The sequence below is a fragment of the Nothobranchius furzeri genome, chromosome 2, assembly GCF_043380555.1.
Source record: "Nothobranchius furzeri strain GRZ-AD chromosome 2, NfurGRZ-RIMD1, whole genome shotgun sequence".
Classification (NCBI taxonomy): Eukaryota; Metazoa; Chordata; class Actinopteri; order Cyprinodontiformes; family Nothobranchiidae; genus Nothobranchius; species Nothobranchius furzeri.
The window spans coordinates 61533239-61547206 of NC_091742.1; the positions used below are offsets into that span (position 1 = coordinate 61533239).

At 45.0% G+C, this 13968-nt stretch overlaps 2 protein-coding genes across 29 annotated transcripts in view; both read right to left on the bottom strand.

Moving 5' to 3' along the window:
• The window catches only part of LOC107377232 (unc-80 homolog, NALCN channel complex subunit), an 84795-nt gene extending 84424 nt beyond the window's left edge, over positions 1–371 (bottom strand). For 13 of the 21 annotated variants that reach the window (XM_015946728.3, XM_015946726.3, XM_054747668.2 and 10 more), the window contains exon 1: positions 65–370. In XM_015946728.3, the coding sequence (XP_015802214.3) occupies positions 65–156 (92 nt within the window). In that variant the 5' untranslated portion in view covers positions 157–370. Of the gene's footprint in view, positions 1–64 lie in introns of all 21 variants that reach the window. The other 8 variants (XM_015946730.3, XM_070547139.1, XM_070547172.1 and 5 more) reach the window with 1 other exon arrangement.
• A 1920-nt stretch (positions 372–2291) lies between these two features.
• LOC107377230 (microtubule-associated protein tau) overlaps positions 2292–13968 on the bottom strand; it is a 98708-nt gene continuing 87031 nt past the window's right edge. For all 8 annotated transcript variants that reach the window (XM_054747646.2, XM_054747651.2, XM_054747650.2 and 5 more), the window contains 3 exons: positions 13531–13612; positions 3909–4021; positions 2292–3830 (listed from right to left, as the gene is read on the bottom strand). In XM_054747646.2, the coding sequence (XP_054603621.2) occupies positions 3621–3830; positions 3909–4021; positions 13531–13612 (405 nt within the window). In that variant the 3' untranslated portion in view covers positions 2292–3620. The remainder of the gene's footprint in view (positions 3831–3908; positions 4022–13530; positions 13613–13968) is intronic.

Below are 13968 nucleotides of genomic sequence, written 5' to 3' on the forward strand. Positions count from 1 at the left end.
AGCGGATAAATCCTCGCTTCTCCCCATTTACACGACTGACAAACACCTGTTATCAATTACCAACCTGGTCTGTCTCCATAGGAAGGTCTGGATGGGAAACGGGACTCCCTTCCCGCACTCCGGCTCGTTCTCATCCAGGCTTTTCCTCTTCACCATTTTCCTGCGCCCCCTCCTCCACCACCTCCTGCCTGGCTGCCTGCCTCACTCCCCTTCTGGTCTGCTGGTTCCGAGCACCGGGACGCTGGTGGTTCTGCCCAGGTGGAGCAGCGAGCTCTTCCTCACGACATGATTGGATTCATCCTGCGTAAAATGGCTGCACGAGTCGATAGGGAGCAGCGAGGGAGAAGGAGGAGGGTTGTATGGATTGAGGAGGGGGGGGGGGGGGGGTGAAGTAGTGATTTCAGCACCTTCGTCAGTGGACAGCGGCAGATGATCGGAGAGACGATTTATCAGCGGGGCGAGCTTAAAGACGCAGTGGCCAGATGTTCTTCAGTCAATATTATTATTATTATTATTATTATTATAATCCTGCTGAATCCATGAGCTGAATAATCTAATATCAACAGGTTGTTTAAAGCTCCAGGCGGTGAGCTAGTCAACAAGTCAACATCAGTAGCAAAGCAATGTTAATAAAACACTCAAGTAGGAGAATGGTACCCAAATCTATGTAGATATCGAGAGAAGGTAAAATAATGACAACAGAGTATATTTAAGCTATTATATGATGGAGTGTAGGGGCGCAGCAATGATGCTCCCAAGGGGTGGCCAAGACCCTAGCGCCCCCCCCCTCCCAAAAAAATAAAACCTGTTAATTATTTTTACTCTGTACATTAGTATACTAGGCCAGTGATGAATGAATACATTCAAAATGGTAAAAAGAAAAAAGTGTTTTGACTATTTTTCAATATGATCACATGAGCGACGGTGGCAGATGAGTCAGATGGCTGCCCCATAAACAGAGGGTTGTAGGTTTGCTCCCCACTCAGTCTGTCGTGGTCGTTGTGTCAATGAGCAAGACACTTCACCCTCCGTCTCTGCTGATGGTGGTTGGAAGGTCTGGTGGAGCCTGTATTTGGCAGCCGTGCTTGTGTCAGTGTCCCAGGGCAGTTGTGGCTACAATTTGAGCTGAGGAAAATAATCGTTCAATGAATCGAGATGCAGACTTGAATGATTATGAATCCCTGAAGAAGCACAATCAATTATTGCGTAAGTTTGTTTTTTAAACCACAGCATAAATATTTAATTCTAGAGTGGCTTTAGAGACATTAAAAGCTAATATATGTATTTGTTATTTAATGGAAGGCAGTAGTTGAACATGTTTTATAGGTTTTAAGTATTTAAAAATATGTTGTTAGTGCCTGCATGTTTTCTTTTCCACAGCCTGAGATGTGACTGTTGAATGAGGACTTTTCTTTTTGACTAAATCTTCTTAAAGACATATAGGCAGGTTTTTCACATTTCTAAATCATTTTATTGAGCCAGCATGTGCTAAAATGACCCTTTGGTTAATGAAGGTCTCCACCGCATCCTGTGACCCCATTATCACACTTGCAACTTCAGAGTGGCGGACTGCCACCTTGTTTAGAGAAAATGAAGTGGACACTCCTGGCACTGCAATCTGCTTCCAACATGCTTCCTACAAGTTTTAGATCTTGAGCACACCGAATTTGTTTAATTTGGTGCTTAACCACTCCTGTAGACACAAAGGAAGGGTGGGGAGACATTACAGCATAGAGATTAGGTGTTAAAAAGACAAACGCACAGCGAGGATGTACGTTTCACTTTATGGTTCCACTAAACGAACACTAGGGGGTGCTAAAAGCAAGCCAAAGCTGCCTGGTCTCTCTTTAAAAGTTTAAAATGTTTTACACTTTTACATTGTCATTGGGGCTAATGGTTATGATTTTTGGGAGACGGCGTGTTGTGTCAGACATGCTTTGATAAAAAAGACAAATATCTGACAGCTTCTATTTATCGATGAAAACAAAAGCATTTGAAATAATCGTGGTGCATTGCAAAGTCTGCCGAAATTGTTGGCATGATAACCGTAAATGAGTCAAACTGTGACACTAGTGAAGATTCACAACTTTAGCTTTTCACCAGTGTGATTGTGTGAATAACTGTTGTGTCGTAAAGTGCCTTTGGGGGTTGTAGGTCTTCAAAAGGTGCAATTTAAATAAAGGTAATTTACCCATATGCAATGTCATCTAACCCTGTTTGACCTGATTGAGTGAGGTACTTGAGAAAGCCGATAACGTTCATAAAAACGAAATAAAATAAACAGAAATGAGTCAGTCTTTATTTTCTTTATTGATGCTGTCATCATCCTGTAAGAGCATTTGTCATCAGAACGTCTCGAATATTGGAAATAGTGCACACACATCTACATGGTCTGTTTTAAATACACTTACACGAGCGGGGGAGGGTGGGTGGTTGGAAAAGAAGAAGCACAGGAAAACATCAGTCAGGACGGGAAAAGGGGGTTCCACAATCGGAAGCATTTTCTTTTGATTGATCCTTTTTAATTGAATTATAAGATCTGCTAGTAGTAGAAAAAAAATCTTTCATTCTTTGTCACTTTTGCTTCTGGCGCCGGTCAAAACCGGCCAATCACAACACAGCTTCTCCGTCACACTGGAATGTTTTCATATAAAGCTTCATACTTCTTACATTTAATTCTAACAGACGTCAGACCCTTTAGTTACTCAAACACACTGTACACTCCAGTCTTAGCAAAATGATAGAAATCACAGGGCTTCTCAGAACGTCACCTTAAGCACGTGAACGCATCCCAGCCATTTACACTCACACTGAAAACTTTAAGACAGTAGATCTAACGTAATCATCATTATTTTGCCACGCCAGCATAACAGCGTTGTGTACCCTCGTAAAGCTACGGCAATAACGACAAAACCCAGAGCTAACAGTAGGTCTGTTCGCAGAAAAGAAACAAAAAATAATCTATTGGAAAGCTAGCTGTTTAGCGCTCGACATTTTTACATTAACTGCAATGGTTATTATAAATGCTAACAAGCCAGAGCAGCCACGGGGAAGGTACAAATCTGTAACACTACGGTAACATTTATATAAAAAGGAAACATAGCAAGAAAACACAATTTAAAACATTGAAGTCCAACAAAGACAGAACAAATCTTAGCAGACATGCCCGTTCGTTTACGTCTTTCCTTAAAATCTTTCGTACATCTGTATCTTTTAAGACAATTAGCTAGAATCGCTTCAGTACCACGAGTGGCCGTGAAGGAGTTCACCTCCGAGTGTGAACCACAAGTGGATTGTTCACACACATTAAACCATTGTACAATCATTGAAACGCATTCTTAGACAATCACAGCCACACAAACCTTCAGGCTAGCAATAAAAACAGAGTATTTGAGTGAAGGAATGAAATAACAAAACTGTTTCCCTTTTTTTGTGAGAGGAGTGAAATATTTCGCAGTTTTTTTAAACTTGAACAAGACGGTTCATCAACTACAGCTGTAGGGGTCACTTGTGTTCAACTGAAGGGTCATGAGGAATTCACCGGATGCTTCATAGCGAGTGGCGAAGGTAGGGGGAGAAGAGTGGTGGTGTGATTCTTTTTTTTTTTCTGTACTAGCAGCTCATAAGCCCTGCTTGGCCAGGGCGGCGGTGACGTCCTGCGCCAGCGTGGACAGCTGAGGCGAATCCATCATGTTCATGCCGTCGGCAGAGGACAGGCGAGGAGAGGTGCCCCCGGTCTCAACGCCCGGGGAGTGGGTGACTATGATTTCTGCGCCGTGATCCACGCGCGCTTTGGCCGTTTCACGGAAACTCAGCTTATGGCTCTCGATCTGATGAATATGAATAAACAATTTTATTTATTAAAGAGTCAGGCAGATTCATCTGAACTTTCAAAAATGTTTCATCACCATGATATTCCCTCCTCCGGGAGTGTGGCTGGCATTATCCATGGAGCCGACCTTAGCGTGGGCCTTGTCTTTGAAATCCAGCTTCACATTCTCAATACGCACATTACCCCCCCCTGGGAACACAACAGCAAAAGGAAGTTAAAAAAAACCCAGAGCATTATCACTGGCAGGCCTGGACTACTCCTAGGCGTTATTAACGAGCCCCCGCACCGTGAGAACAAACACACACACACATATATAAATATATATATATCAGACGTCAAGCTAAACAGACAGGGTTAAAAAATATGGTCGACCTTCTTCCCCATCACTTTCATTTTTTAAGTAGTAATTAATAAACATTCCATACCATTACAATTTCCTTTGATTTAATTTTAAATAAATATTTTAAATAAATATTTAGAGTGCCCAGGTAGCACATAAACAATGAAATTGAACGGTTTTCTTAAAGCAGGAATGTTTAACCTGTGGCCAGAGCTCTCTCCTTCCTTCTGCTCTGCGTAAACCTGAACTGGTCACCTACTTGTGCGTAATCAAATGTCTGTAGGGGAAAAGATGGAAAAGCTATAGCCATGAGGTTCACTTTTGACTCAGACTGACTTATTGCTGTTTTATGGTGTGGCTGAATCTGCGATCCGCTGCCACGCGGACTGGATGCTGCAGTAACAAGAGTTGTAGACAGGTTCATGAGGAGTCACTGGCTGGAGCGGACTCAAATTTAATACGTCATCCCAAAATAGAAGCTAATATCTTAATTTGACCTTGAATGAAAAATGTTGTTATAAAACCTCTTAAAAGTTTTTATCACAGAGGGAGGCAGCGCTTATTTCTGCCTTCAGTCTGACGGTGCAGCGCAGCGCAACGCCGCACAGCGTGTACTTATTGAATCTGTGTGTGTGTGTGTGTGTGCGGCACAGCTCCATGAGCCACTCCAGTCACCGCGTCTCGTTATTGGCGCTATTTAAACCAATGTTGTAAAATTACTTCTGCCCAGCCCAGATGTGCTCACATGTGCACCCCGTGAGCCGTGGTTCCGCTGGAACGCGTCTGACCTCTGACAGACGCACTCTGAACTTCAGATCTTCAGCACGCTGTTATAGCCTGACACGTTTAGAATGCTGTCCCACAGTCATTGTGCTAATATAATAATATAATAATGCTAAAATGCTCAGATGGGAATCATTTTTTGATTTATTTAGTTACATCCACAATGTTCTGTGTGTGAGGTTTACAATGTCAGAACACCTGCATGAGACAGGGTGTTAATTACAATCTGCCAGAATGACTCGCCACCTTCAGATTTCTCCAACATCGTTAAAAATGATCAAATATAGGACATATCTTGCTGTTGACAGCGTGCGCAGGACAGAGCGCTGAAGCTCGGAGCGCATTATTATTATGACGCTAGGGCACATGCGGAGGACACACACACAAGCAAAATATACTTGTTTTCAATTACATTTATTGGGCCCACTTACTTTTTCTTAGGCCCACCCACAAATGAGTTTCTGCCAACGCTAATGGTGACATATGACAGACTTCTCTGAGCTCCACAGCCATTACACTTTTCACCTCGCGCACCCGGGAATCCCTGTGTTAGGAGATCGTTTTGGGCCGCTGGTGTAAAAAAAAGTGAAACACGAACTGGAAAAGCTTCTGCCGATCACAATTTGACAACAGATTGTGAAAGAATGGTGTAATGTCCAGAAAGGGTCATTTTTCATCTACAGTTTGACCTCTTCAGTATCCGGCCATCTGCAGACATAATTCTGCGTCTGTGTGCATGTTGACATCTCGGGGTCAAGACATTGTCAATATGCTCCCTTCCCAAGGTTCTTCTCTGTCAAACTGCTGCTATCTGGTCTTTTCTTCACAGAATAAAGAATGAACTTTTATAATAATGAACCGTTAAAATAATGAAGTGTTAAAATAATGATGAAATGAAATGAACAATATGATTAAATCAAATACTTAAATAATGATATAATGAATGGAAAAGGTGTTAAATGAAATGTTTTGATTAATCTGTGCCTAAATTAATACGGCTGAAATTAATGTGTCCTTGCAATGTCCATTTGTCTGATAATCAGCATATGTGACTTGAAAAGTTCACACACTCATACACACGTGCATATCACAAGGCTAAAGTTAACGTCACTGCACATAAGGTTTTCTTATCCACAAATCAAAGCATCTTTTATCTGAAGGAGTGTTCTGAGGTTTGCTTGGTAAAACTCTCTGATTTGCCATAAAATCATAACATAGGAATAATAAAAGTTAGATCACTTCCCGAGTTATTCAGTTCGTTGAAGTTCATCAAGCCGAGTTGAGTTTGTTACCAGTTGAGATTCCGGAGTGGCCAGTCTGCAATAAGCCTCTTTGAAACCTCTGACATACACTCAAAACCTTTTTGCACACTGCAAAGCTGACAGCTTCGACTCCATAAGAGTCCAACTGTTTTAGATGCAAAACGAGTCCACCTGTTTGTTGTGACCTGGAAATGACTCTGGGCCGACCTGGTCGTACTGCGGTTTTTCTACGAACTTCGGTACCTTGGGGTCACTAGACCCCCCGACATCTCGGATCCGTAAGAAAGTCTTCTCATGGGTACGTAGACACAGCAAGATTGTGGCTGATGTGGTTTTATAAATAACCAACTTTTTAGTTATAGCAGACCAGATTCTTTACACCCAGAAGTCAGTTTCTTTCAGATACAAAGGTTCTGATCACCCATCACCACATTCCATTCACACATCAGAATTCATAGCTTGTCATGTTTATAATTAGTCTAGAAAATAAAGTTTATTTTAACTATGTACCTGACTCTGTCTGAATAAATACGAAGTGTGTTTATGGTCACTGAATGAGCAAAGAATCTTAAATTCTTCTGGTTAAACATTCAAAGATCAATCAGGTTGATACTCTATATTTATATAGAATCATCACATCTTAGTGATCATAATTCAAACCCCAAAATACATCTGTAGAGTAACACTACAAAGGATAACGCTCGAAATTCTCAGATTTTTCCTGATGTAAGCGGTGAGTCTACTCTTTGTTTTGGTAGTTTTGGCGTCAACATCATCATAGAGTGCAACGTTCTGTGACTCTTAAAAAAAAAACGCTGAAAAACACTGGCAGCGAAGGGCTTTTCTGATCAGGAAATGGCTGGCAGTGAATGAGCTAATAAACAAAAGGTCCCTTTATTAATGTTCCCAACATTGTTAACTATTAAGTGTTCTTAAGGTTAGAACAAAGGCTAGTTAATAGTTAATTAATGTTTAATAATGCACTAAGTAATGTTATTAAAGGGACCCTTATTGTAAAGTGCGTATTTATTTATAATTATGGTGATGTAGTGCCTAATACAGGTGTAAATCACTAGTTTGATCACGATATGATATTATATCGATACAGATTACTGCGACTCAGTGATTGACGACATCTCAACTTCAGCCATAAAATCAATGTGATTTGATTCGATTTGCACAGCCAATTCTGCGTGCTCAAAACACTAGTGTTAAGATAGTGACCCTTACACGGTTGTTAAATATTTAACTCTAGAGGAGTTGATTTTTTACACTAAATCAGAGTTAAAGTACCAACTCACCAAAAAGGGTTCAATTAATTATTCGTGGTGTTAAATTGGACCAACACCAGAAAATTAACACTCTTGAATTTGATGTGTAGGATTCGCTGATCGATGCGAAACGATGTTACATGATTGAACATAAACATTTCCCAGGGAAGAGACGATTTCTTCACTAACTGTTTCCTCCAGGGTATCTGCAGGTTTACGGGAGCCAAATTTAAGACTTTTTAAGACCTTTTTTAAGGCCACTTTGACCAAATTTAAGCTATTTTAAAAATTAAATTTAAGCGATAATTTCCAGCTATTGCCTGGAACCGGTGCTAACCACGTCGCGAACGTGGGATTAGCCATCCAGTTACCATTAAACTTGCCCTTCCCCATGGCGCAAGCTCCCACTAGCTTAACCAGCTAATGTGCTCATCTAAAATTAGCCCCCTTTCACAACCAACTGACTGCGTACGGTTCCGCTTATGCCAACGTCAAACACAAAAAATGCTGAACACTAACTAGAAATTCACGAAATTTTTATAGAAATAAAATAATCTTGTTTATTGGGTTTTTGGTAATTTAAGACCTCTGGAAACTGGATTTAAGGATTATTTGTCATTTTTAAGGACTTTTAAGGCCTTGAATTAGGAAACGCTAATATAAGACTTTTTAAGACTTTTTAAGGACCCGCGGATACCGTGTCCTCACTGCTCACCATGATGCCACAAGCTTCCTTATTAATCACTTTGGTGACGTGCAGGAACAAGTGGAAAATAGCATTAACTTCAAAATAAAGCAATTTTCAAAATAAAAGGGCATTTGATTTTTGCATTTTGGATTGATGGCCAAAAAATCAATGAATCAATGTTGCTTATATAATCAGTGTATCAACTTCTCAGACTGGGACGTTACTCGAGGTGAATCGTAAGCAGGACAATGTTCTAGCTGCGATACCGGTATTAGTGCGCAAAATGGATGTCATCTCGGAGAGAGTCACCGGACGGTATGGACAAGCTTAAAACCCAAAATTGGCTTCAATGAAGGACTGGAATGATCAGTTTAAAGACTGAAGGCAGAGTGTCAGGATTTGATGTGGTAGGATGTTTTAGGACCCAGAAATGCAGAAAACCAGATGAACGAGGCAGGAGGTGGATGATGAAAATAAAATCCTTTATTAGGAGTAGTCCAAGAAGCAGGGAGCCCAAACCAAAAAATCCAAAAAATCTAAACTGAGTAATCAAAAACTTCAGAGAACTAGAAACACTGGAAAACACTGGAATCACTAGAAGCTAGGAACAGGAACGAGACGAGGCTGACAAGAACAACAATGGACCGACAAGAACACAGAGACAGACAGGGCTTAAATACACTGGGAGGAGCAATCAGGGAAACAGGAAGCAGGTGTGTGGGGTGAGCTGCTGGAGGGAAGGCAGGTGACACTAATCAACTCAATGGGGAAAACAGAAACAGAGGATGGCAAATACCTTAACACAAAACTAAACAACAATTTCCTAAAGACAGAGGGAAGGACTAACACAAACTAGCTGGAGGAGGACATGGTACATACACACACACTGAGCTGGGGACAACGAGGCTGGAGCTGACCTGGGAGGAAACAGTAAAAGATAACATCTGACACTAGACTGACACACAAACTGACACACAGAAACTGACACAGAAAAAGGACACAAGAGGGCGCCAAAGGGCTACAACATAAGACACATAACAGGGATGCAGACAAGGACACATGAGGGCGCTAAGAGAGCACAAGGGGAGCTGGGGGAACAAAGGGACACAAGAGGGAATCTAGAGAGGGATGGAGGACACCAGGAGGAACATAAAGGAAGGGGTCTGACGCAGACCATGACAGTACCCCCCCCTCAAAGGGCGGATCCCAGACGCCCACAGGAACCAGGAGCAGGGCGGGAGGAGGGGGACCCGGAGGGAGGGCCCAGAGGAACCGAGGGACCACAGGAGAGGCGGTAGGGATCAGCAGAGTGAGGAGGCCTGCCCCTGCGGCAGATGAGGAGGCAACGGCCCTGGGAGGCTGGCGCCTGGGGCAGATGAGGAGACGAGGATGGACCCTTGGGGATCGGCGCCTGGGGCAGATGAGGAGACGAGGATGGACCCTTGGGGGCCTGCGCCTGGGGCAGATGAGGAGGTGACGACAGTCCCTTGGAGGGCGGCACCTGCAGTAGAGGCGCCCTGCAGGCTGGGCTGGGGACACAGGCTGGACCGGTGCGACCTTCAGAATCACCACTGGAACTAGAGACAGAAGAGACATCAGACCAGAGGCGACGTCGTCAGACGAGCCGACGTCAGGAGAGGCGACGTCGTCAGACGAGGCGACGTCGTCAGACGAGCCGACGTCAGGAGAGGCGACGTCGTCAGACGAGCCGACGTCAGGGGAGGCAACGTCGTCAGGCGAGCCGACGTCAGGGGAGGCGACGTCGTCAGGAGAGGCGACGTCGTCAGGCGAGCCGACGTCAGGCGAGCCGACGTCGTCAGGCGAGGCGACGTCGTCAGGCGAGGCGACGTCGTCAGGCGAGGCGACGTCGTCAGGCGAGGCGACGACGTCAGGGGAGGCGACGTCGTCAGGGGAGGCGACGTCGTCAGGGGAGGCGACGTCGTCAGGGGAGGCGACGTCGTCAGGGGAGGCGACGTCGTCAGGGGAGGCGACGTCGTCAGGGGAGGCGACGTCGTCAGAGGCGACGACTTTGGACATGTCGTCATCAGGGGCGTCGACTTCGGAACAGGAAGGGGCGTCGACTTCGGAACAGGAAGGGGCGTCGACTTCGGAACAGGAAGGGGCGTCGACTTCGGAACAGGAAGGGGCGTCGACTTCGGAACAGGAAGGGCCGTTGACCACCATCGACTTCGGGTCCAGATGGATGGGCTGGACCGGAGCCTCTTGGACAGGCTGGGCCGGGACCGGGACCTCTTGGACCTCATCAGTCAAAGCAGGACGCGATGCGACCCTCGGGACCACCGCTGGAGCAGGAGGCGATGCGACCCTCGGGACCACCGCCGGAGCAGGAGGCGATGCGACCCTCGGGACCACCGCCGGAGCAGGAGGCGATGCGACCCTCGGGACCACCGCCGGAGCAGGAGGCGATGCGACCCTCGGGACCACCGCCGGAGCAGGAGGCGATGCGTCCACCGGGACCACCGCCGGAGCAGGAGGCGATGCGTCCACCGGGACCACCGCCGGAGCAGGAGGCGATGCGTCCACCGGGATCACCGCCGGAGCAGGAGGCGATGCGTCCACCGGGACCACCGCCGGAGCAGGAGGCGATGCGTCCACCGGGACCACCGCCGGAGCAGGAGGCGATGCGTCCACCGGGACCACCGCCGGAGCAGGAGGCGATGCGTCCACCGGGACCACCGCCGGAGCAGGAGGGTTGCGGCGTCGTCGGCGTGGTTTTTCTTGGCTCAGCTGAGGTATGGAGAGGACACTGGCAGGAATTGAGGAGGAATGACAGCCCACCGGAGAGTAAGTGGTGGCGCTGTCAGGACCTGGTGAGGGTGTGGCGGTGTAACCCATCTGAGATGCTGAGGTGGCATGAGCGACTAGTGGAGGAGGATCTCGGCCAAAAGTGCGGAGGAGCAATGCAGCAAAGTCCCAAAACGACACCGCCCTAAGATCCTCTATGTCAAAGTGGTCAGCAACCCACTGCAAGGCCTTACCCCTCAACCAAAGCACCATATACGACACCTTGTCGAACTCTGAGGATTTCAAGTCCAAACAACGGGCACAGTTCCGAATGAACTCCACACAAAGGTCTGGATCACCATCGTAATAGATCTCCTGTGTACCTGGAGTTCCCGCTGGGTCCTGTGCTGGTCGGTCCATTCTGTCAGGATTTGATGTGGTAGGATGTTTTAGGACCCAGAAATGCAGAAAACCAGATGAACGAGGCAGGAGGTGGATGATGAAAATAAAATCCTTTATTAGGAGTAGTCCAAGAAGTAGGGAGCCCAAACCAAAAAATCCAAAAAATCTAAACTGAGTAATCAAAAACTTCAGAGAACTAGAAACACTGGAAAACACTGGAATCACTAGAAGCTAGGAACAGGAACGAGACGAGGCTGACAAGAACAACAATGGACCGACAAGAACACAGAGACAGACAGGGCTTAAATACACTGGGAGGAGCAATCAGAGAAACAGGAAGCAGGTATGTGGGGTGAGCTGCTGGAGGGAAGGCAGGTGACACTAATCAACTCAATGGGGAAAACAGAAACAGAGGATGGCAAATACCTTAACACAAAACTAAACAACAATTTCCTAAAGACAGAGGGAAGGACTAACACAAACTAGCTGGAGGAGGACATGGTACATACACACACACTGAGCTGGGGACAACGAGGCTGGAGCTGACCTGGGAGGAAACAGTAAAAGATAACATCTGACACTAGACTGACACACAAACTGACACACAGAAACTGACACAGAAAAAGGACACAAGAGGGCGCCAAAGGGCTACAACATAAGACACATAACAGGGATGCAGACAAGGACACATGAGGGCGCTAAGAGAGCACAAGGGGAGCTGGGGGAACAAAGGGACACAAGAGGGAATCTAGAGAGGGATGGAGGACACCAGGAGGAACATAAAGGAAGGGGTCTGACGCAGACCATGACACAGAGAGGAAAATTATCTCAGCCTGACCCAAACAAATTCTTGTTATCTGAATCTGACGCCCTGGTAGCCTTGAGCTGCAAGCAACTAAAACCCCCACGAAGGAATGCAGACAGATGCTGTGAAAACCCAACCTCGGACAGGAAGCTGTGTACAGAGAGCTGGTGGAGCGCTTTGTGGCATGGTGTGGAAACAATCATCTGACCTCGAACGTGAAGAAAACAAAGGAGATGATTTTAGACTTCAGAAGAAATGGGTGGAGTCAAACACTGTCTCCATCATGGGAGAAGAAGTGGAGGTGGTTGAGGAATACAAATACCTTGGAGTTCACCTGGACAACAGACTGGACTGGAGAAAGAACAGCGAAGCCGTTTACAAGAAGGGACACAGCAGACCGCACTTCTTGAGGGGCGCTTAGGTCCTTCAATGTCTGTAGCAAGATGCTGCAGATCTTCTACAAGTCTGTTGTTGAGAGTGTAATCTCTTCAGCCATTGTCTGTTGGGGTAGCAGCATCAGAAGCAGGGACCTGAAAAGGCTCAACAGCCTAATAAAAAAGGCTGGTTCTGTTCTGGGGACGACTGTGGAACCACTGGAGGAGATAATCCAAAGAAGGATTCTCCAGAGAATCAAGAAAATGATGGACAACCCTGAGCATTCTCTTCACAAGACTGTCCGACAACGGAAGAGTGTCTTCAGTCAGAGGCTTCTTCAGTTTCGCTGCAACACTGACCGCTACTGGAGATCCTTCCTGCCAACAGCCATTGTAATATACAATAACTCTTTGACAACTTGATTATTATTATTATTCAATTTCCCTCTGGGATTAATAAAGTATTTTTGAATTGAATTGAATTGAATTTCACCAAATTATTCATTAAAGTTAAATAGAAGAAATTGATATTTTACTAAACGATGACATGTTTTGAGGAACAATGACACATTTAATGTTCTTGACTGTTCTTCACACTTCAGATCAGACGCCGTTGCTTCTCACCATCCTGACAAACTCCTAGCATGTTAGTCAAGAACGCCGCTTTGATGGTCGTCCAGATTTAATTTATTGTGATCACTGGCTTGTTGGACCAGTGTTCTCTGTCCCTGATGACTCAGTTGTTTCTCAGATGAAAAATAAATGAGCTGTTAAACACCTGAGTCCACAGGCCAAAAATAAAAATGGCTTCAAGCTTTGAGTTTATTCAGTTTGATGTTTTGTTTCTGCTTAGCCAAACTTCTAAATGACTCTTGAGCTCTGACAAAAATACCCAGTTAAACTAAAAAAAGGCTTCAATTTATTTCAGGATTATTTGAAGTTAATTCTAAATTAAAATCTAAAAATTAGACTTTTATTTATTTATGTTTTTTTTTTTTTTTTTTTTTTTTACTATGAGTATCCGTTACCTGGTCTGTGGTGAATGTTGGACATGGAGCCACATTTGGAGGTGATATGGCTCAAGTCAACCTTCTTGGTCTGGATGTGAACCTGTGTGATGCAAAAATAGATGATAAATTCCACCTTAAAAACACACACTTAAGGATTCAGGCAAAGATGCAAGCTACAAATGACGAAAGACGTGAGTTAATGAATTACAGAAAACAATTTGCACACTTCAACAATGGAACCACAGACTTCATATACGTAGACACATCACGGACTGGCACTGCCTATTGGAGCTGGTGCAGCTGTGGGCCGCCATCTTGGATGGGTTTCCATTTGCCCCTGGTGCATTTATTTTTACTCAAGAAGGTGTTTACTAGGGCTGGGCGATATGACGATTTTAGACCGTTTAACGATCTACACATCTGACGGTCTGTCATTTTTGAGAGACCGTTTTATCA